The sequence below is a fragment of the Neolamprologus multifasciatus genome, chromosome 23, assembly GCF_963576455.1.
Source record: "Neolamprologus multifasciatus chromosome 23, fNeoMul1.2, whole genome shotgun sequence".
NCBI classification, from domain to species: Eukaryota; Metazoa; Chordata; class Actinopteri; order Cichliformes; family Cichlidae; genus Neolamprologus; species Neolamprologus multifasciatus.
In genome coordinates, this window is record NC_140460.1 from 9,984,383 (window position 1) to 10,006,910 (window position 22,528).

Sequence of the window (22,528 nt, forward strand, 5' to 3'; positions counted from 1 at the left end):
AAAAAAAAAACATTTTCCTAAATCAGCAAAACTGACAGCAAGCTTTTATATGTGATCCTGGTTAATCAGATGAAAAAGTCAGTAACAACACATCTTTTTGTTTTTGACAGGTTTATAGAAAAGAAGAGAAAATACACAACATCATAAACACATTGTTTATCTGGTGTGATGACTTGTAATGGACAAGTGATGTTTTGCAACACTTTTTTCAAGTAGTTTAAAGAAGATGCAAGAAGGGAAAGAAATCAACAGCACTTGGGTCATGTGTTGACTATTTATATGGCACAAGTCTTTAAGTAAGGGAAGAGGGTAACAGGAAGTATATTATAAACAGTATGCTACAAAATCTTGTACTAACAAAGATCACATAAACCTGAGAAATATCGTAGGTAAAGCAAGGCAGAGTTTAGTACTGGGAGTATTTGAACTGAAAGCACTGCGTTAACTACTAAAAAGAAGAACCCCCATCCCCCTTTATCTTCACATTTCTAACTTATTTCCTTAAAATATTACGTTTCTACAAAATGTACATTCTGTCGCTGATATTCATGGTTAAACCCATAAAACTGTACACATCTGTTTTCATTGCTAACAGTGATTGTAATGGTCGAAAGTGACAACACTGAGGTCGGACCGATGAGCTTAAATGACACGACTGATAAAAAATATTAAGTCAAACTTAACAAAGAAAGCCCTTAGAAATGTCCGATTTGCACTTCCTAAACATTCCCATCCGTTGAAATTGATAAACCCTCAACTGGCGTGTGCTTGGGATGCAGACGGTTTGGAGACCACGGAGAATGCCTTGCAGCAGGAGCTGATTCTGCCAGACACTCGTGGGAAACATCAGAATATAACATAATCGCCTTGATGCCGACAAAGTTCAAGGCAAAGAAAGTTCGTGTGAAAGAAGTGGAATGGGTTCATATTCTTCAGGCAGGCAGATAAACCGCTATACATGATAAAAAAAAAATAAAAATAGCATTCAAACCCTGTGGAGGAATATCTGATGGATCTTTTTCTCAGTATACCAACCCTTCCTTATCGATTTAACAATAACAATTGATATAAGAAGAAACATTCTCCATCTTTGGGGGATCCAAAACCAGGATCAAAAGATTTCTCCTCCATTTAAAAAAAAAAATTAAAAAAAATGTGCGCACATGTGCAATGTAAACACTACGGGGATTATTTTCCTTTGGGATTTCAGAGTCAGCATGTCTATGAGAGCCGAACAGCTTTTTGTTCACTGATGAGGGGATGAGGTAATGTGTCAGCAATGCACGGCACACTTTCTCCACTCGCAATGTCGGGATGACGTTGTAACATCTATCTGCTCCCTCCAGGTGGAGTCTGGAATAACATGTAACCCCTGCGTGCCCCATGAGTCAGTATGCAAACGCCAGCTCTCTCGGGGCTTATTGCTCGTGGGTTCTGCCGGGATCTCGTAGTTACAGTTTGCCTTGTTTCAGCCTCTCTATGTGATGGCAGAGCTTCAGTGCGGGCCCCAGTTTCAGACCCATATACTTCATGATCATGTCGCTCCGCAGGAGCATCAGAGCTTTGCCATCAATCTCCTGTGGAAACAGACACGAGGACTTGTATTAGAAAAACAGAAACACTCTGTCATTAGCTTAAATAACCATGCAGTAATTTTTAAAAAATATAATTCCAATTAAAAACAAATATTTTGGGGGTCTTCAGCAGTGAGTTAGGCCCCAGTTGTGGGGGTTTTATGCTGAAAGTCCATCTCGCTGCTCTGCCTCCAACCCAGAAAGTCTGCTGGGTGCACAGGGTGGAAGATAAAGACCCAGGTGACACTGCCTTCACAATAAGACACAATATCACAAAAGGTTTTAATAAATGAATAGGAGAGTGTGCCCAAACTTTTCACTTTATCAGATTGCTGTAACAGCTGGAGTAAAATGAGGTTCATAACTGAACATAACCATGACCATCTTTTCACAGGTGAAACGATGGAAACCTCGAGGCTTATTCTAGATCTTGTTAAATGAAGGCCATCTTTATCATCTTAGCCTGAGCTGCCTTAAATAGAGTGTTTGCAAAGTTTCCTTGCAGCTTTAGATCACAGACGATAGAAAACGGGCTTATTGCCGCCATCTGTGGGTAGTTGAAGATGTGCGATTGAATGAAACTGGAGAAGAAGGAGAAAAAGCAATGAAATTACAGACTTCCTTTCAAGATGGTTCTCCACAAACGAGCTCCAGAGTAAAAATGAATACAAACCATAAAAATTGGATTAATTTTTCATTAACTTACATGTTTTCTGAAGAGCTCAGCGTGAGGTGCCAAAGCTGTGGGATCGGCGTCCCTGACGAACTGCATCACCTCTTCGATGGACCAGGAGGAGGGGTTTTTGGTGGGGAACTGCAGACTCTCCCTCTCAGACGCCAGAGCCTCGGGACCTGTGGTGGAGCTGGCAGCTGCACAAAACATTGAAATGGAATTAATTTCTTCTCATGTTCAAACTCCAGTAGCAAATTACAGAGTGACTGGCAGGTTACATTCATCTGGAACTCTCTCTCATGTCTGATTTCCATCTCAGAAAGCTGGAGCTGCCCCACTGACACAACGATCCAAGACAGCGGCAGTTTTAATCTGTAGCTACTGTTGTTTATTTGTAACTCACAAGTATTAAATAAGCTATCCACAAACCGCTGATCAGGCTCCATTCATCAAAAGAAAAACCTTTTATGTGGTATTGCTAGTGATGCACAAATGACCATAATAAGAATGAAACCCTCTGAGCCTCCTAGTTGATGAACCGTTGGTAACAAGTTGTTGTGTTTATTATGTTGGCCAAAACATGCTGGGGTCATGCACAGCTGGAGTGTCAACCTCTTACAACAGCTCACAGTCTGCTAATGTGAAAAAAAAAACAAACCCAAAACAAACAACAACAACAACAAAAAAAAAAAACCCAAAACAAACTATTTGGGGGTCAAAGTGAGAGAAACAAAAAGAAGCACGTTTTATTTTCATGCCTGTTTTGGCTGTGATAGTTTCCCCTATTTACTCATTTGGTATAGTAACTTCATTAACACATGGATCACTTAGGATCTGACTTTAACATCATCAGTGGGGACTACCCATCACGCACTGCTCGCCACAATGGTGAAGTTCATGTCTGAACCATTGGAGAACAGCTGATTACAACTTTATAAGTACATGATTCATTTATGAAGATTTGCAGCAGAGCACCTTTTATATTGTGTTATTTAAAAGTCTTTTGAAAACACGGGTGTATCTGACACACACAAGCTCTCTCTCTACCTTCGACTCTTCTGAGGGGTTGTGTGGAGCTCATTTCTGCAGGGTTAGACGAAAGGCGGCGCATCGGTGTGCTGCTGCTGTGATGGTAGAGGCTGCTGGCCTGGGAGTGGTACTCCGAGAAACTCCGCATAGTCTGGGGTCGCGGGGTCATTGAGTTGGAGGCGGAGTCCATGTAGCGCTGCTCCTTTATTAAGCCGTTCTCTTCATGGGGCAGAGTCTCTGCTGGAGAGAGAAACAACATGCACAACTTTAAAATGTCATTTTAGACAGAAAGAATACACACACACACAGAATTGTGAATTTGCAGATCATGTCTGTAAAAGTAATCCCTGTGAGTCAAAAGCTCAGGGTTCAGAGACGTCTAAACGTCCACAGTTTTTTCTACTTTTGGCTCAGTATGAGGTCATACAGTGGATCTCTTTAATATGGTCATCTTAGGCGCACAGATCTGGCTGCACAGTCATTGCGCGCACTGCTTGCTTAATTTTGTTTCTCTACATGTTTTAAGATGGCGCAGACACGTCCAGACGCCTTCCCGACCGCTCCGCAGGTCACATTTCATTGCGTGTTGTACTTGTATAACTATGCACGTGACAAATAAACAATCTTCAAAGTTCAACCCACAAATCGTAGCAAAAACCTAGTCAGGGGGGTTAGCCTTGACCGTTGAGGGGCAGCCAATCAGAGGAAAGTTTGCCTCAATCCTTTATCACCCACATGTCACCGGCTGCCTGTACCCATTTTGTCATTTTGGTTGTAAAACTCCTTTTTCAGGAATTAGTGGAATTTTCTTTCTAGCCCAAAATGGCCGAGTTAAAGTAATGTGAAGCACAGATGGTAAGATCATTGTTGCCAACTTAGTGACTTTGTCGCTATATTTAGCGAGTTTTCAGACTTCTTTTCTTAAAAGGGACAAGCAACAAATCTGGCGACTTTGTCTGGTGTTATTGGAGACTTATTTATGACGACTTTTTGACGTGAAAGTGCGTATAGCTCTTACTCTCAACAAGCAACGGTGCTTCGGTGGGCACCTCGCCTGTGCCAAAGCGCTCACAGACGGAGGATAGTCCTCCCCCAGCTGCTATCAGGGCAGGAGACGTTCACACCTATGCGTCCAAACGGCAAATGAATTGCGCATGAGCTGTAACGCAGTCAGCTCTTCTTTTACTGTTATGATATTTTGTGGATCACAAGGTTTAAAACTACTTATAAACACACACACACACACACACACACACACAGTAACTCCACTGGAGTGCCTATTTCGGGTCACTTTTTTCTTGGTCCAACCACGGATAAAGGAGGAGAATTGGAATTGTGACATTAAAAAAAGCAATAATTGGTAAAAGAAATTTTATTTATAGTTCCAAAATCTTTCGAAATGCATTTGGGAACTTTTTTTACTCACTTCATGTCTTTTCCACGATGTTATTTCTCTCTCCTACAACATAGGTTACAATTACATTAGCATGACCAATTATGCAAATTAGGCGATGACATCATTTAGCGATTTCTAGCGACTTTTAGGACAGCCAATCGCGATATTCCTTACTGAGGAGTTGGCAACACTGGGTAAGATCGAGGTGGAGCTGATTTTTCTGATTGCGTTCAGACAGTAGTAGCTTGCGAGTGCTATGCACGACCACAATACACTCTATTTCTGTAAAGCTTGTCTTCTCTTCTTTCCAAAACCATTTGAATTTTCTCTTTAGCATATTTTTCTCTTTAACGGTGACTGAGTAATGATCAATTAACAAGTGTTTGTGAAATGGGCCCACTGACAGCAAAGTATTCCAGCTGGGTTCAAGAATAAAAATAAAGAAGTGGAAATGAGGATAATAGCCCCCTCCCCTCCCGTAAGCTGAAACAAGCCCAAACAGGCACTCCTAACCACATTAATATCTTAACAGGCTCTAATTAAACACTGAGATTATGACTGTTTTCCTGGGCTCTTTATCTGCTTTTAATGAGGAAGTGTACTGTGAATCACAGCAGAGCTAACAACAGCAGAGCTTTGGGTCACAATAGAGTGAAGCTACAGTGCTGATGTATTCAGATTCAGGCAGTGAGGACAGTGATTCAGTAAAGTCACTTTACTGGGATGATTTCTAATTGTTCGTGCACTGAAGACTTCCCAGTCTGGGAACACTGGGACAGCTAAGTGAGCTCAACCAGCTCTTTTTGACAGGACCAGAATCATGCAAAGCTAGCCTAGCAGAAACCAAGAATAAGCATACAGAGTCAAAAATGTGTTGTTACAGATTACAAAAAAATAAAAAATATATTTTATACGAGGTTGTGTTTTTCCACAAATTTCTGAATAATTTTAATTTGCTGCCATTTTCAAAAATAATTACATTACATCCTGATGTCAGCTGGTTATGACATCACTCTGACGTCAAAGGGCATTTTAATGAAAAAACTGATTTACTGATTTAGGTGTGAACTTGACCAGATTTAGGGCAAAATTAAATCAGCTTGAGGCGTTGCCCAGCATCACACAAATCTGATATCATGAAAACTGAACAGTACACTGCTAACAAACAGACAAACATAACAGATTACATAATCCCACCCTTCGGGATACGATCCGTAAGGAAAGCTGTACCTTCTGAAGGATGAGCTTCAGCACGTAAATGTTTAGGAGACAGCGGCGCTGCGTACGGTGGAGAGACTCCAGAGAGACTTCGTTTACTCCCTCTTGCCAGTGATGGCGCGTCCATCACCTCTTCTTTCACTGAAACACAGAAACTCACTTTAACTCACACCAGTGGTTTATGTATAAATTACACCACCACACAAGCTCAAATATCAGTAAAAAGATGGCTGTGTGGCTTCTGAGATGTCTTTAGTTCTCAGTTTGATTGCGCTGTCAGATTTTATCTACAGCCTAGTTGCACAATCTGGATCTAACAAGACACCTGCCATTTTTATTCCAAGAGTGTCGTCACTCCACTAGCCTGCATGCTTCATTGCCTGATCAGATACTTTCACACAATCCTAACACACACTCTTAGTCCATCTGTTTGAGATCCATCTTTTGAAGAGGGCCAAATTTCTCTCAGGAGGCATCTTTGGGTTCCAGGAGCCTCTTTAGCTTTCTTGGAACCATGTTAGTGTTAGCCAGCTCCTCCCAACAGATGACGCACTCGAACTAACGGCTGTTGGCATCCCCACTCCAGCTGAAACCACACAACCGGTTACTACTGACTGTTAGTCAATCGTTAGGTGGTAGGTCCTCTGCACTGGTAGATAGTTGTGGTTTGAGCCACACAAGAAAGCAATCAAGATTTTCCCCCAATTTTTTAATCTCACTGCAGTCAGTCAGCGTCTTTGATGTGTCATGCTCTCATTATTCCCACCATCCAGCAGCTGCACAAACTAAACAGGGTTAAGGAGGATTTTTTAGCAGTGGAAATGAGTCCAAGTTGTGATATACGACTGTATACATAGACTTTCCTCACAGCATACCACTTAATCTTAGACCTCAACTACTGTATGTGCAAAAACTACAGGACCACACAGGACAGAATCTATATTTCATGTTCTTTACACAGGTGAAATAAATCCCAGAGCACTACATCTGTGGCTGTAGGATTCTTTGAGATGCTCTCATCTTTCTGTGACAGGAACAGAAATTTACACCACCTTCATTTAGATGTGCTAAGAGTTTGTCCGTCACGTTCCACTTTTTTCAACAGTGGCGAATTCAAAATTCCACATTTCATTTTATATCTGAGAAAGTTTAAAGATAATCACACAGAACTCTCGCTTTTTTTAATGGATGTGTGGAGTTTCTTCTTCCAGGTTATTGCAGCATTTTTCTTTGTGGTGCAAATGAGACGTTACTCTTGCATTACTGCTGGTTTAAAATGCAGCAGTCTGGTTTCTTACTGGTTTTAGTATTTCATCACCCTGATCCTGGCTTCTCTACCTTTCTCTAGACAGCAGAAACGTTGACCCCATATTGTTGCCTGTTCGTAGCATTAGATCATCAGGTTAGGTCTTCCTGCCGCTTCCAAAGTCCAGGATTAAATACGAAAATGATCAACCTTTTGCATTAGAAGCCCTTGATTGTTGAACAACCTGCCTCAGGGGGATGTGGCCCACTGACATCCCTTCTTTTACTAAACTTCCTTTTATGTAACATCTTCTTCTTATCATCCTCCATCACTTCATATCATTTTGTATTGTCCTTGAAAGTTTCACTTCTGAAAATTTCCTTGGGTATATTTTCTGTTATAGCTGATGGAGTTTTGTCTTTATGTTTTTCCTCTGTTCTAAATTTTAAACTGGGGTTTTTTTGGCCTTGTGTCTGTTTTTATTTGAATTTACCATCCTTGTTTTGCTGGTTTGTCAAAGTATTCTGTAAAAGCAATTTGTAAACAGTGCTATTTAAAAAAAAAAGTTGCAGGCTTTACCTGATTTCTTCCTCTCGTAAGCAGAGTAGTGGCTGAACGGCTGGCTGCTGAACAGGTTGTCGCACTGCAGATGACGACACATGGTCTCCAGGAAGCGCAGTACAAAGGAAGCACTGGAAGCTGACGGTAACCTGACCACACGGACTCCACCATCTGTTCTCACTGTGGTGATGAGAACATGTTTTAGTATTCTATCAATCATCATGCACGGCTGCCTAAGGTGACAATAACAGAACAACTTTATACCTTTGACGACCTCCCCTCCGCCCGAGTCATTCTGCAGAGCGCTGAGCAGGACTTGAGGCTGGTATGCACAGTCTATACATGACTGGACGACCTGCTGGAGCACAGAGTTCACTGGACCTGGTCCAAAGTGGTCAGGTAGATGTTGCATCTGCTTCCTGTCCAGGTGGGGTCCGCAGTTTCCATGCTTATTTACGTACACACACACTGAAACAACGCAGACACACTGAACTAATCAGACATTCAAATGAGAGCTTTCATTCCGTGCACCAGTAGAGCCGTTAGCGTTTACCTGTTGAAACCACTGAGTTTAGGTTAGCAGGACTTTCCTGTGGCACCTGGATGCTCGGCAGCTGTGTGGAGCCTTGGATCATTTTGGGCTTTCTCTGAAAAACAGATGTTTATAAACAATTTAACAATAAGGAATGTTAAAGTAAAGCTAATTCTTAGTTCTGGGTGTATATGTGTGCTAGGGCAGTAATTATAATCTTGATTAAAGAATTTAGAAAAAAGAGTTATGAGGGTAGTGCCTGTATTGTGGCTGTAAGCCTGACAAAAATGGTTAAATGTCTTAGATACATGCCCTCCTTTGCAGTGTTTACATCTTTCAGAGCCACGTTTGAAAATCCTGCTCTCACTGAAATAAACTGGGTAGAAAAGCACACCACTGTGAGTGAAAAGGGGGTGCACCTGATGCATTACACAATAAAACATTAAAGTGATGACATGCTGCTGTAAGCTTTAAGCTTGGTTAAAGCAATGCTCAGTGTTTAAAGGTTTCACAGTGTGGACACATTACAGGCAGATTCAGAAGAACTTCCACCTTTCCAGGCTCTCACTACAAATCAAAATGTAATCTGCAAACAATCATAGTCCAAGGAGTCAATCACAACTGCAGTTGCATTTGGTCCGTTTTACAGTCCGTTTTACATAATCACCACAGTTACCAGCTCAGCACACAGACCTGGAAAAACTGAAGCAATTTTGATGTGTAACTTTGTCAGGAGACGCAGTTTAAAAGAACATTGGGGTTTTTCATGAAATTATTCAAAGATGTAAATAATTCCCTCCAACATCAACTGCTTGCTGTTTAACCACATTGTTTGGAAAATATGAAACAAAACTCCCCGATACTGTTGTTGGGTAGTTCTGTTTTCTTGAGCTTGTTGCCTAAAAAAAAAAGAAAAAAAAAAAAGGAAGTTTTCCCACATTTTTGGTGTAGTTTTCATTTCAGGACTGCTGCGGTTGTACAGCAGTTTTCCCAGTTGTTGCATCTATTTTGTGCCTGTGAAAACGAAGCCATTATTGGCGTTCATTGATTATTGTGGACAATCGCTTTCTCATTCCAACATGTATACATTGACTGGATTTCAGTCGAGCATATAACGCTGGTAAGTCCCTCACTCAGAAGATGTTTTGAATTGTGATAAACGGTTTTAGAATCTTCAGGGTCAGACAAGTGAAAAAAGCAACAATTTGAACATTTCGGATCGTTATCCATAGTTCTGGCATGAAGCATGTTTTAGTTAGTATGATTCAGATATGACTGATAATGACAAGGTCCAAAAACAAAAAGGATTCAGTGATAGTTGAACTGATGTAGCTTGTGTATTAATTTTGTGCTAATCAAGCATGTTTTCCTAAACTAGAAGATGATACCTTTCAAATTGAATTGTCATACATGAGGTTTTGCCCACTAATTTTTCTCTTATAAGCTTTTGTATTTGGGTGTGCTGCACAAGGGAAAATTTAATAAAAATGTGTGGCTGATAACAGATTAAACAGTCAAAGCTGGGCCTCACCTTGCTTCCCGGTTTGGGTCCTCTCTTCTTGTGAACTCGGGGTACCAGCTGTGTGTTTTCAGGTACAGACCCATTTTGGGCCGCGGCTGCCTCGGCCACCGCTTTGAGGAGAGCGATGGTCTCGCTCTTGGGCCGACGGCCTCTGACCCCCTTCCTGACCGGCAAAGGGGGCAGAGGATTGGGGAGTCTGTAGGGGGACTGCATGGATCGCCGACTCGGTTTAGAGGGCGACGAGGGAAGAATCTGCAGGTGCTTAGGCAGAGTAACTGCAAGAAAAACAAATGGAGTCAATGAAAATATGTCCTTGGAATAAAACGTGCATAAAAATGTAATAATAGGATATTAAAAAAACAAAACAAAAGCAAAACAGATGACATGCAGGTCAGGCATATGGACAGGGGGTGTCCTTCAGGTCCCTCGGGTCAGCACTCAAACACTACAAAAATACCTTACTGCTGCCTCCAGTACCCTCTGGACCCTGAACTGGCTCCCAGTCAAATCAACTCATGCTGAATGTTTTTTCTTCATTTAAAAAATAAATAAAAAATATTCTGGGTGCCAGCCTAGGATAGGATAGCATAATGTTACTGAAAATGACACAGGAAGCTCCCCAAATATAAAATAATATTGTGTATCATTCGAACAGAAGCCAGTTTTAAACAAAGTGTTTTTGGATCCATACAACAAATTTCACCAAGTGAAAGTTTCATGAAATGCTGTAATCTTTGCAGTTTTTGTGTTTCTCTAACCAACAGCACAGACACAACAGCTAATAAGCTACAAAGCCAGAATGACCAGTTCACTGGTTTTGGTGGGTGTTTATATGTGCAGTGATTTCTGTTTCCCTTCTTCTAAACTCTCAACATACTGGAAAAAACAAAACAAAAATGAAAAAAAAAAACACCACATACCCACACAAAGCAACAGCCCACGTATCCAACAAGTAAATACTTCTGTTTGTGTGTGTACTAAAGAATACCTAACAATAGCAACGTGCAGAGAAACAAGTGATAAAAATACTTTTCAAGGTTCTTAAGTACACAGACCAAATAGTGGTAGGGAAAGACTTTTTCCAGCTTTTAAAGTTGTCTCGGGGCTCATGTATGACACAGAAAACTAAAGAGGGCTTTAAGTCTTTCATCTGTTCTGTGGTTAATAATCTTATCCGCTATATAAGGAGTGCTGGTGCAGTAGAGACTACACTGAGCAGCTTTTATGTAAACATATATTCTTCCATGTAAACAGGTACGTAGTGAAGAATATAAATCCCATTCCTCCTCCTCTTTCCTGCTGCTGCTTTCCTCCCCTCCCACTTGTAATTCTGCCCATTTCATCCCAGCCACCCTAACAGACACGCACACAAACGTAACAGGCCTCCATACTGATCTGCAGCTTCACACACAACACACCGCTCGTCTCCTACGACTGTTGGCTCGGGGCTTCTGATGCTCTCATTTCTGAACTTAGCTGCAGTCTACAAAGAGGACCACATCAAAAAGTAGACATTAAGATGATATAGAAGCGCCGTAGAAAGGAAATCGATCCAGATCGAGCATGTTGTGTGTGAAGCAACAAACTCACAATCAGAGGCAGTGCAGGACTACCGGTCTACTTCTTATTAATCCAACTGTAAAAACAATGGCTGTGGAGCATTTCCTGTCACCAGCTCTGCATGTTGAAGTCAGAAATGAGGGAAACTGAGGACTTGTTGAAGGGCAAGTCATCCCAGATAATCCTCCTTCCTAACTTAAATACTTGCCACAATTTACCAAAGGACCTTCATGTTTCACGTTTTATTTAATGAGCTAAAACCAGCAGCTGACACCAGAAAGTTATCAGGAAAGAGTTCACTGCAGTCACAGATTGACCACTTTCTACAGCCAGAGGAGTCACAGCCTGCTGGCCATTGGAGAAAGTGCAGGTTTTAGGCATTGGCCAGAAGCTCCGTAATAAATGGGAGCAAACAGATTGTTCAATGGTTCTTTAAAAATTAAACTAATTATTTAAAACAGCTTGTAGACAAAAAGTCAGTTTAGTTTTTGTAAATACAGTCTCAATTTCAAAGCATTTTAACTGTTCTTACACTGAAGCCAATTTTATCCATTAACTATCACTGCATGCTGATACGACGGTTAAGGACTGTGGTGGTTGAAGAAGTGTGAAGATATCTTACACCTATCAAAATCCACCCAAAAAAAATCCACCAAAAGCTGTTGGTGCTATGGTTAGCTACAACTTCACAGCATCCCATTAATTCTGGACCATTTCATAACATTCGCCTATGACACACACAATACGCCCCCACCACCCACACACACACACACACCCCCACAAACCCACACACAAAAAAAAGAAGGACATTTCTGTGCTTTATCTGCTTGTCCTCTAGCTAAACTCTGACTTTCCACTTTAATGCCATATGGATTCATTTATAAAGCTTTCCGAAAGTTTAGTGAAGAAATACACACCGCCTTTGTTTAACAACACAACTGAATAACCACCAAAACCACCAGCCCAGCCTAAGATGGCCATAATCACAACCACACAACTAAAATAACAACGGTAATATGGTAATATTCATCCACTCTCCTCAACCAACATATAAATCAAGTATACCGCTTTGAGGTTTGAGCCTTTCAGCATTACTGCCACATATAGTTACCACACATATGGTTGCCACACTTACAGTTTGATTATTTGTTGCATTAATTCCCTTCACTTTTTCTTTTCAGTTACCTATCTGCTGCTCCCTTGTTGAGGGTGGAGCTGTTAATAAGAGGACCAAACCATCCTCTGCAACAGCATGGGGGCAATAGTTTGCTTTCTTTGCATGAAATTTAGTGAGTGTTCCTATAGTTAAACCCCTTTTTGTTTATAATGGTTTGCTCTGCTACTTTATAGTTTGTTTAAGTTCTTGTTTTGTACATTTTTAGGTCTATACCTATTTCATTTTCCTGTGTACTTCTGAAATATTTTCTTGGGTTAAATAAAACCCTTTCTTCACACTCGCCAAATCTGAGCATTACTTAGGTAGTTTTTGGGTCAAGGCGAGGTGACTGAGTGGGTGAGTTCTGTGGAAGTCTACAGAGAAATCATCATGAGCTCTGTAAACACTTTCCTGATGAGTTCATGGGCTCATTTATTTTGTTTCACATTGAATAAAACATTAGGTTTATTTTTTTTAAATTACAGTTATTTTAACAGTTAGAAAAGCAAAACAGTTAATCTTGTCTGACAAATCATTAGCCAATCGGCATGTAGTTTCTCTTGTCACATTTCAAAAAACCAAGATGGCAATGATGAAAACGCTCATCTCTATGTTTAATGACGGGACTGCACTAATTAACAGGTGAGATCACAGTGGCTCACATCCATCTTTTATAGTGTTTATGGGGACAGCACAGTGAGAACTGCTTGTCTAGCTCAGCTAGTTTGATGGAAAATCTGCTTGGGAGTGTAGTGGTTTAAGCATTTGCCTAACATGCAAAAGATCCCTGGTTCAATCCTGGAAGAAAACAGGATTGGGATTGCATTAGGAAGGTCACCAAGCATTAAAAAAAATCTCCCAAATCAAACTAGTAGAGCAATGCCTTATGAATAAGCAAGCAGCCAAAAGTAGCTGCTTCTTTATTTATGAGTCATTGATCTGGGAAGCTCATCTCACATATATCCGGCAAGCAGCACATTCTGAACAATGTGTACATGTTTCATAGTTTTATTTTTACTGTGCTGTGGTGAGGCAACAGTTAAGAAAGATAGCACGTTCATTCAATGTCCAGCTCTTCTGCCAGTGCAGAGATCAGCTGCAGACATTCCTCTTGAATTGAGTGTAAGGTTGCCAGGTATGGAGACAGTTCGATACAGTATGCATTGTGAAGATTGTATATATAGACGGAAAAAGTAAACTTAAGGAACTTCACATGAAGACATGAAACTTATGGGTGGATGTATTCCAGTTTGAGGGTAATACAAATGATCCAATTTTCCAGACAGAAATGGTAAAATGGAGGGTTACTGGAAGATTACATTTTCCAGTAATAATGTTTGAATGTGAATGAATGAATGAATGAATGTTTGCAGCTGTGCTTTTTAAGCAGTACACCTGTGACTGTGTCCTCTGATTGGTTGGTCCCTGTCACTTGGTGTCACTTGGTGGTTTATATTTTTTCTTTCCTCTCATCTCTCAGAGAGAGGTGGAAGAAGTGTAAAAGACCTTTATATAACTTCTAAGAGCCATAATATCACTCACTGAAATCCATATTCAAATCTATATTCATGCACATATCCAAATATGTTATTCTTCTAAAATATGTGCATTTATATTTAATGTAATCACACATACAGAGGCAAACCTCAAGTCTTTTCTACTGTGTGCTCAGCACCTGTTAAAAATTACCCTGTGTATATTTTCCTCTGTCAGACTAAGCAACAAGACAACATGATTAATGTTAATTGCGTTTATATTTATCTAACTGTGGGTGTAATTTCCGGGCTGGTGTGTGGGGGAGAGGAGGAGTGTGCTGCAACTAAATGAGCATGAATGAAAGATTGATTACAAACAATAGCATCTGCCTCAAACCGCATTATTTACAGCAGTGAGGAACGCGCAGGCGTCTGCTGCCCCCTACAGTCGAAGACTTACCACTGTTGCCGGGTGGCTGAAGGCTGTGCTTAGTGAGGGAGCACCAGCCTACCGGGAAGATGTCTCGGGAGTCGTACTTGCACCAGTAGTCAAAGGCGCCCCGCCAACCGTCAAACATGATGAAGACCTCATCGCCCTTCACTTCTCCAATTGTGGCGGGGCAGATGAGGTACGGGTTCTTCTTGTCCACCGCCTCCAGCTTCATGCCTGGCTTAAAGCTATTCTGAGGGGGTCTTGGTGGTTCCTGGAAATAAAGGCAACGTCCTCGTTCGTCATTGCAGCAGCTTTTAAATACTTTATACTTTTTTAAAAGGTTTTCAAAGGTAATACAAACCTTTTTAAAGGCTGTTACTGGTGCCATCTCTGCTCCATTTAAGGTTCTCAGCAGAAACATCGGCCAAGAGGAGGCATTCATCCGAAATCCTGAAAAGACAGGAATTTAGGCTTAAAACCAAGTTGAACTAATGCAGAAGACAGAAGTTACTGTTATTAGTAGACCTTGTTATTTGGTCAGTGCTGCTTGTTAGGCAGCATTATGGTATGTTCACATCAAAGTTCCACTTTGTCCATACAAATGTTTAGACCTTTCTGCAACCCCTAAATATTTGCCCCGAACAGTCAACGGAAGCACTTCAATGATAGATGGACATACTGTATTTCCAGAACATACCAGAAAGTCCGAAGATTTCACCCACTTTTCTCCGAGCTCGCTCATTTTCTACTGTCTAAAAGCGAAATTGACTCAAGCAACTGTTGTTCTCCATTTTGTTGCCATCAGTCGAGTCAGCAGCTTGTGGGCTGACAGGCTTTTAAACACAGCAACAAAAGAGTTTGTCTGCATTTTAAATCACGCATTTGAATCATGTTAACTTGTATCTCTGATCTACAGATAGATTATGTATCGAGTATTTAATTCAATAGACTTTTTTTAAAATCCTGTGTGACGTAAGGCCCTCGTTGTGGGAAGTTTGTTTATTAGGTTTCAGGCTGCTCTAAATGCTCAGCATCAGCTTTTTCTACTCTTTAATACTGATGATGTAAATGAGACAGGATATTCCTAAAATAGTCAATTTAGGCACACAGCTCTGTTGCTAAACAATCTTCTGTTTGTGATGGGTAGCTAAACAGAATACACACTAAAACAGCTTGTTTCAGACAAAAGATAAACTGGGGGTCTGCACAGAGGCCCAGTATGAGCTAAATAAAGATGTACAATATGATGAAAGCAATCCTGTCACCATGTATTTTTATTTTAAAAATATTCCAAACATAATTCTTCACATGTCTGACATTGTCTTGACTTCAGGTTGTAACAAAGTCAAAATAATGATGACATGGGAGTTAAGTCTTCCTTATTGAATAATTTGCAGCTCATGTTGTGTGTATTGTTACTAAAGATAAAATCAAAACCTTGTATGTGCTTCTTTCCAATTCTTACCCAGCGGCGGCTGCAGCATATCTCCATTCTTCTCACAGGTGCCGATAGGCTGGATATCAGAAGAGTCGACTAGTCTCCAGAAGTCATTGCTGTTATCACTGCCGTCCAGACGGAGGCGCAGACGGACCCCAGTAATACCCATCACTGTGGCAATGCAAACTGAGGTGGAGTTGCGTGGGTCGTGAGCTTCAAGCTTCATTCCCACCTTGAAGTCGTTGGTAGGTGGGACTCTAACCTGAAAATAACAGAAAAATGTCACGAGTGTGGTTGCTGTAATCACAGCAAACAAACATGTTTTTGAACTCTCTATACAGTCTAACAAAAGCTGTCCCAGTACTCCCAGTATGAGGTGTTGGGAGCATAAAAAACAACTATCCAAATGAAGAGAATTTACTGAATCACTGTCCCTAACTGCTTGAATCCAAATACATCAGCACTGAAACCTCACTCAGTGGTGATCCCACAGATTTGTTACTAGCTCTGCTGTGATTCACAGTACACTTCCTTGTTAAAACCACATAAAAAGGGTGCAAAACCCACACAAACAATCATAATCGAGGGTTTGTCTAGACCTGTATATGCTTAGATTCTTAGATTCTACTAGAGTAGCTCTGAATGATTTACAATTCAAAATAATCCTTATTTATCTTACACTAGCCCGTGGTGTAGGCCCTCTGTTTGTCCTGTCTGAAACAATTGATCTGATTGGCAGTCCCTCACAAACAGAAGGTCTAAGCAGCATGTAACTGGGACTGCTGCACTCACACTCAGACAGCCACGTACCGGTCCAGAGTTCATGCATGAAAACAGTCTTTCAGCCCTTCATCAGACCGTTGAAACATTTAGTCAGTGCACCTTTGATATGACCCAGCTGATTAACATTGGCCAAAGCCATTTATAAACTTCATCTTATTTCCCGATTCCAGTGTCACTCAACGAGGTGATATCCCTTACATTTACATTTTCCTCTAAGACACTGGGTCTATATTCATGCAAATGGCCCTCAGCAAATGTTTCACTAGACTAGCTCGCGCTCACTTCCTCCAAGGCTGAAAACTGCAGGTCCAGGTTACTCTGGAATGTTTTCTTGAGAACAACTCCAGAATGATCACAGTTTTTGTTATTTCAAATAAATACATTTCCTGCTAACACACAAAGCAAACCAGTCACATGACCATGGCTTTGGTAGCATTTATAAACTCAGGAGGACATACCTGACGAAAACAGGTTGCTGGTGCTGGTATTGATGATGTTTCCTTGAGATATTCTTCCCAGCTAAAAGCATCTAAAGAGAAACAACGAGAAAGCGATGTGAGAAAGTGAAAGTGTATTTCCTCTATTAAATATATCAATTATTAAATATTACAGAAATGAATATCCTTGTGCAAAAGCTTGAAATAAAACTGTTTATCAGTGTGTGAAATGTGACATTATACCATGATTTTCGTCCACCTATACAAGCCACACAACTGAGCTTCTCATTTCTTAAAACACTGAGAACAAAATCTCAATAATGACAAGAAATGAAGAACATCTCTTGTGGATGTTTAGCAGTATGTGATACAAACAAACTTCTCTCTGTTGCAATGGCTTGTCATTAAAAGCTCGTGAGGAAGTTACATAAAACAACTATAATCCTGCTCTGATTACATAAATACCTATTAGAGTGCATCTTGTGTTTCATCAACTTCATCATGTCTGAGAGTTAAACACGAGAATGAAGTGAATCCTTTCACAATTTTAAAAAAAAAACTTGAAGGGGTCATACCTGATTTCTCTTTTTTGGCTTCTTTCTGATCTAAAAATTACAAAGACAACAAGAAAAGAAATTTAGAAACCTTTTAAACTCTTATATCTTACTTCAGGCAATGTAGGCATTACAATACATTTTCCTTATAAATTTAACTTATATTACAAGCTTTAAATTACAGTCTGGACACGGAACATATTCATAATTATGGAATGTAATAGAGTATAGGCACCCTCTGTTAATTATAGCCATTTTATGAACAAAAAAAGTTAATTTTTCTAGGATAAGTGAAGCCCCGATTAATAGAACTGGTTAGAATATGAATTTAGTCACAATATGGGTGGTTTTCCTTTTTGGCTCAAGGCAAAACTTGTTTGGGTGGGCGCCACATACCCTACAATCTGTGTAACAAACATTTACAAACATCTGAGGGAAACAACTACCCATTTTTTTTTTCACATTATGAAAAAAAAACCATTTTTTCCATTTTGTATAAGCACAAGTACCAGCTTCCTCAAACAAATGAAAGGTCCTTGCCTTTTAGCGGCGTTTTCCCCATGGTGACAGATGACCAATGTGGCACTTTTATGGTGATGAACAAGGTGCCAGATGATCAACCGACTTGTTTCCGTATTCTCTGAAAGTTTGTCCTGAAAACACAAAAATGGATCATTTGGGACAGAAACAAGACAGAAACGCCTTAAAAATATTGAAATAACAACAAGGCAATTTGTCCAAAGCAGAACATCCAACTCGAGGGAGTGTTCGAGCTAAAAATTCCAATTGTGAATTTAGGAATTCCAACTTCCCACTTCAAATGTTACGTAGCATAAGACTCAAAGAGAGGAATAAAAGATGTGCAATTTAGCAAATGAGAAACTGGGATGGACAACTAAAGCCTGACTTATTATACTCCTTCTACATCTATTTGCGCAGATATTTGGCTACAGAGAGTGAAGTATTATGGGTATTTAAGAAATACAGACGACTGCCTGCAGACCTCTAAAAAACCAATAGAGAAAAAAAACGATGCACCAAACTAGTATCTGGACTGAATATCTGGCAAATATGACATCTTTGTTTTGTGTTAACTTCATCGAGAAGAAGCTAACACAGCATGGAAGAACGGTCAAGTTTTTACTGTTTGGGAATGGTCCCAGTCTTCCTCAGTGTCAGAGTTCCAGGTTATTTATTGATCACAGAGAGGTATTTGGTATCAGCAGATATCAACATCTATGGTAGTGATATCAGAAAATGAAAATCTTGATTGGTACATCTGTTACAGCAGAATGAAAGAAAACAAAAAAAACAAACATGAATCCTCCTGATCCTCGAAGCGGTAACGCCACCATTATCAACATGAAGTGACAGATCCATGTTGGAGTGAGTGAAGGTATTCAGCCATGAAATCAGGGCAAGGCAACAGGTAGAGCCCACATGGCACATATTTCACCTAATGCCTTCTTAAATCTCTACCATCCAATCTAAATTTCTGTGCAGCTCAGGTTTGTTGCAGCAGCCTTTTATGGTGCCGTTATGTTCCCTCTCACTCTCTTACATGATTAGCGTATCGATAAATTGTTGTTACTTCTGCTTGATCCATCAGAGATTCCCCTAATTTGCATAATTTCCAACTGGCTGTAGGGAACTGAAAGGGAATGTTACCTGTTAAGTACAATATGTATAATAGTACTGAGCAGTTATTAATAATATCCCTGTGCACTTTTAAGGCTGAGACAGACTGGAGGGTGAGACCTTTTCTTTCAGTGCATATTAACTTTAATTATCTTTACCTTTTTTTTTTTACTGCAGCTACTCTGTGGGCACTGACTGTAACAGTATTTGTGAACTGACACAATAAAAGGCTGAACAGCTTTTGTTCTGAGGTTTCGAGAGTCTGTCTCTGTCTATATTAACCATCCCTGTGTTATTCTTTTAGAGAACTAATGTGCAGATGTTAATTCCAGCTGTTCCTCAGCCTGCTGAAATAATCACAGCAGCTGCTGCTTATGGGTTGGAACAAATTAAACTTCTAAATATTAGCGTTTAGTTGATTATGCTCCTTTTTATGTGAGATCATTTACAATTGTTTACATCTACAGTCATCTCAGAGAGATAGGAGATGCCAGCATCTGAATAGGGACTCAAATCAGCAGACCTTAAGTTACTAATCAGCTCAACTGACATTTAGCATTTAATATGCTAAAAATCAGTTGATTCTGAGGAGGTCAGGCATGAGCTTATAGTTTTAAAGGAATAGTGGAGATGTCCCTAAAAATAGCCCACATAGTAAAAGTATGAAGGCAGGCAAAGGATACTGTGGTTAGCAAAAAGGAAATCAACCTTTTTTCGTAAAGTAAAAAACCATCAGAACCTCTTTCGCGTACAGTATTGTGGTTTTTCAGTAATGGGTCACTCCCACGGAGACAGGAAGCCTCGTACAAGGTGGGTTTTTTTCACGAGGTTCAGCTACAACCGGGCCTGTGGTGGGACAGCCCATACGACACAGTCTGCAACTTTGTGTACATTCCCTCAGTTTCATTCCCAAAACATCTGTAGAATGTAACTAACTCCACCACCAGGAGTCCCGTAAGTTGGTGAGTTTGGTATAAAGAAAGCACAACAGCTGTTCTAGGTCAGCAAATAAAAGCTGCGTGCCCTCCCCTCAAATTTACAGTAGAAACACGGTCTCAGTCATTGAGGTAATATTAGCCACGCTGAATGCCTATTATAATGACGCTAATAACGCCCCGCCTATGAGCTAAATTAACGTTACATCGACCCAAGAGGTTATTATTCACAACACCTACATTTATAACCTCATAATTACCTACAGCCAGAACTAAATTTTCTAATTTTTACTCTCAAACCAGCTGGTTATGTCGCCTCACCCACCAGCCTTTTAATGTTAACTTGGATTGTAACAGCTAGCGAGGCTAGATGTCGAGGCAGGAAGGTATAATTTAATTAATTTATCATAACGCCGAGTTTTAAACTGTTCCATATATGATGTATATATGATATATGATGCATCTCTGCTCTCTGTTGCCTAACATTAACGGTTTCAGGTAATAGTCTAGGCCCAATGTTGACAACTGGAACTGCTTGAATGTTAGCTACCGCTGCTGGCTAATAACTAGGTTGGCTAACCTTAGCGTTAACCCTCTGAGAACAGTTTCTTCCACATTATCGGAGAGAATCGCACGTAGGCAGGTTGAGAAGCTTCCACGGATAATTTCCCCAAACTCCAAATCATTCATTCTGAAGTATTAACTTACAAGTGCCTTCTTTTTTCGACTGAAGATCCACTTTTTTTCTATTCGTCAGCTGCCATTTTTTCACGAATGTAGTGTATCCTTACACGTACGTAATATATGCCAAAGATTGTTCTGAGAGGAGAGTACAGCTACGACACGGGGGCTGACTGCAGGAGGAGTAGTTCAATGGCCAATGAATTCGCTTGCTTCTCACAGTAGTAGCCAATCAGGAAAAGACTCAAATAATTCGTCCAATAAGAATCCGGACTGCATTGGCTGTAGTTTCAGCTTCAAAAAACTTGTATGAGTGATCCACTTCAGCGTTCCTTCCTCTTTACAGGGTCTTTCTCCTGTGTCCCCCAGCTGTGGTTCAAAACTGAAAGACTGTAAACATGTAAGAAAACGCCTCGAATAAACAATGTAAGATAAGTGGTCTGGTCTTTTAATACGTAAGGCCAAAACTACAGAACAGAAAAATAGTAAAAAGAAAAATAATTAATGCAAAAGGCTAAATTCGTATTATAATATAATATAATATAATATAATATAATATAATATAATATCATGAAAAGCAGTAAGTACATTTGGAGCAGAACTAAAGCCCCGTCCTAAATAAAAACTGTTTATGTTAGTGAAACTGTAAAGTGGTTGTGGTTTGTTCTCACTTAAAGTGGGTAGTAATGCGTCATCACAGAAAAATAGCGTATGACTTACGGTCACTGTCCCGTCTTCACTGTTTTTCCCCCGCCCACACATTTTTTTTTTAAAATCTTTTCCTCATTAACTTCAGATCAGGAGCGTCAAGATATTTTTTTTCATCTTTAAAAAAAGAAAAAAAAATCCCTTAATTTAAGTGTAAAGAAGTATGTTCTGATAGACTTCATCTAAGCCACATCCAAGACTTTCTTAAAAACAGCTAACCCCATCAAAGGGTTTTATTTCTTTTCATATTAATTTTCTAATTAGATGAGAGATCCGGTTACAACGCTGACGACAAAACAACCTGAAGTGTTTTCAACATCATTCCTCATCATTCCCAAATTCATTGAATTTTCTGTTATTACATGTATATTACACACGTAACAGGCAAAATGCTTTGGTTTCCTGTCTTTATCGGGATTCACTACAGCAGGAATTACCACAGTGGAAAACAGTGGTGCTATGGGACAAAACACATTCAAATTAACTGTTTTTTTATGCTGAAATATTCATAATATAATGAGTGTCTGGTAAAATATGATGGTTTTATACCTAAAAAAAACCCCTAATATAGTATGGATGCACTGGTATTGTAGTATCTGGTCATACTGACTTTGTTAAATGATAATAACATGCATTTGCCATATTAGTGGTGGATATTAATCAATTTTCCTTCTAGATGCAAGCTTGGACACTTAGCACCCATCTTGATTTATTTGGGCCTATATCTTTAGCAATAACTAAATTAAATTGATGTCACTGGAACCACCAGTCAAATCAGATAAAAACACTTCTAGTCTGTTTATATTGTTGCAGAATCACAAATGTAAAGTTCAGGATCCCTATTTTGCTCTCTGTTCCACATCAATTTAAGTTGGCTAAATGTATGAGAGCTTAAAACATTTTAAGCATTTTGACTTAAGAGTCCCATGTTTCCTTGACAGAAAGGGGAAATAAATAACGAAAATATTAGTTAAAATTA

General features: G+C 39.9%; 1 protein-coding gene across 3 annotated transcripts; it reads right to left on the reverse strand.

The window, feature by feature from the left end:
- Positions 1-7: 7 nt before the first annotated feature.
- On the reverse strand, positions 8-21,001 carry LOC146491041 (sex comb on midleg-like protein 2). 3 transcript variants are annotated; one of them, XM_085151335.1, is made up of 15 exons: positions 20,869-21,001; positions 18,128-18,240; positions 17,609-17,638; positions 17,055-17,125; positions 15,841-16,075; positions 14,737-14,825; positions 14,403-14,646; positions 9,761-10,026; positions 8,251-8,344; positions 7,962-8,165; positions 7,716-7,877; positions 5,903-6,031; positions 3,295-3,513; positions 2,281-2,444; positions 8-1,577 (listed from the first exon to the last, which is right to left on the reverse strand). In XM_085151335.1, exons 2-15 carry the CDS (start codon positions 18,147-18,149, stop codon positions 1,452-1,454), a joined length of 2,055 nt encoding a protein of 684 aa, XP_085007461.1. In that variant the 5' UTR covers positions 18,150-18,240; positions 20,869-21,001; the 3' UTR covers positions 8-1,451. The 3 variants fall into 3 exon arrangements, with proteins under 3 accessions (XP_085007461.1, XP_085007459.1, XP_085007460.1); XM_085151333.1 differs by having other exon boundaries at positions 3,295-3,516; XM_085151334.1 differs by lacking the exon at positions 20,869-21,001 and adding an exon at positions 20,741-20,859 and having other exon boundaries at positions 3,295-3,516.
- Between the last annotated feature and the right edge of the window lie 1,527 nt (positions 21,002-22,528).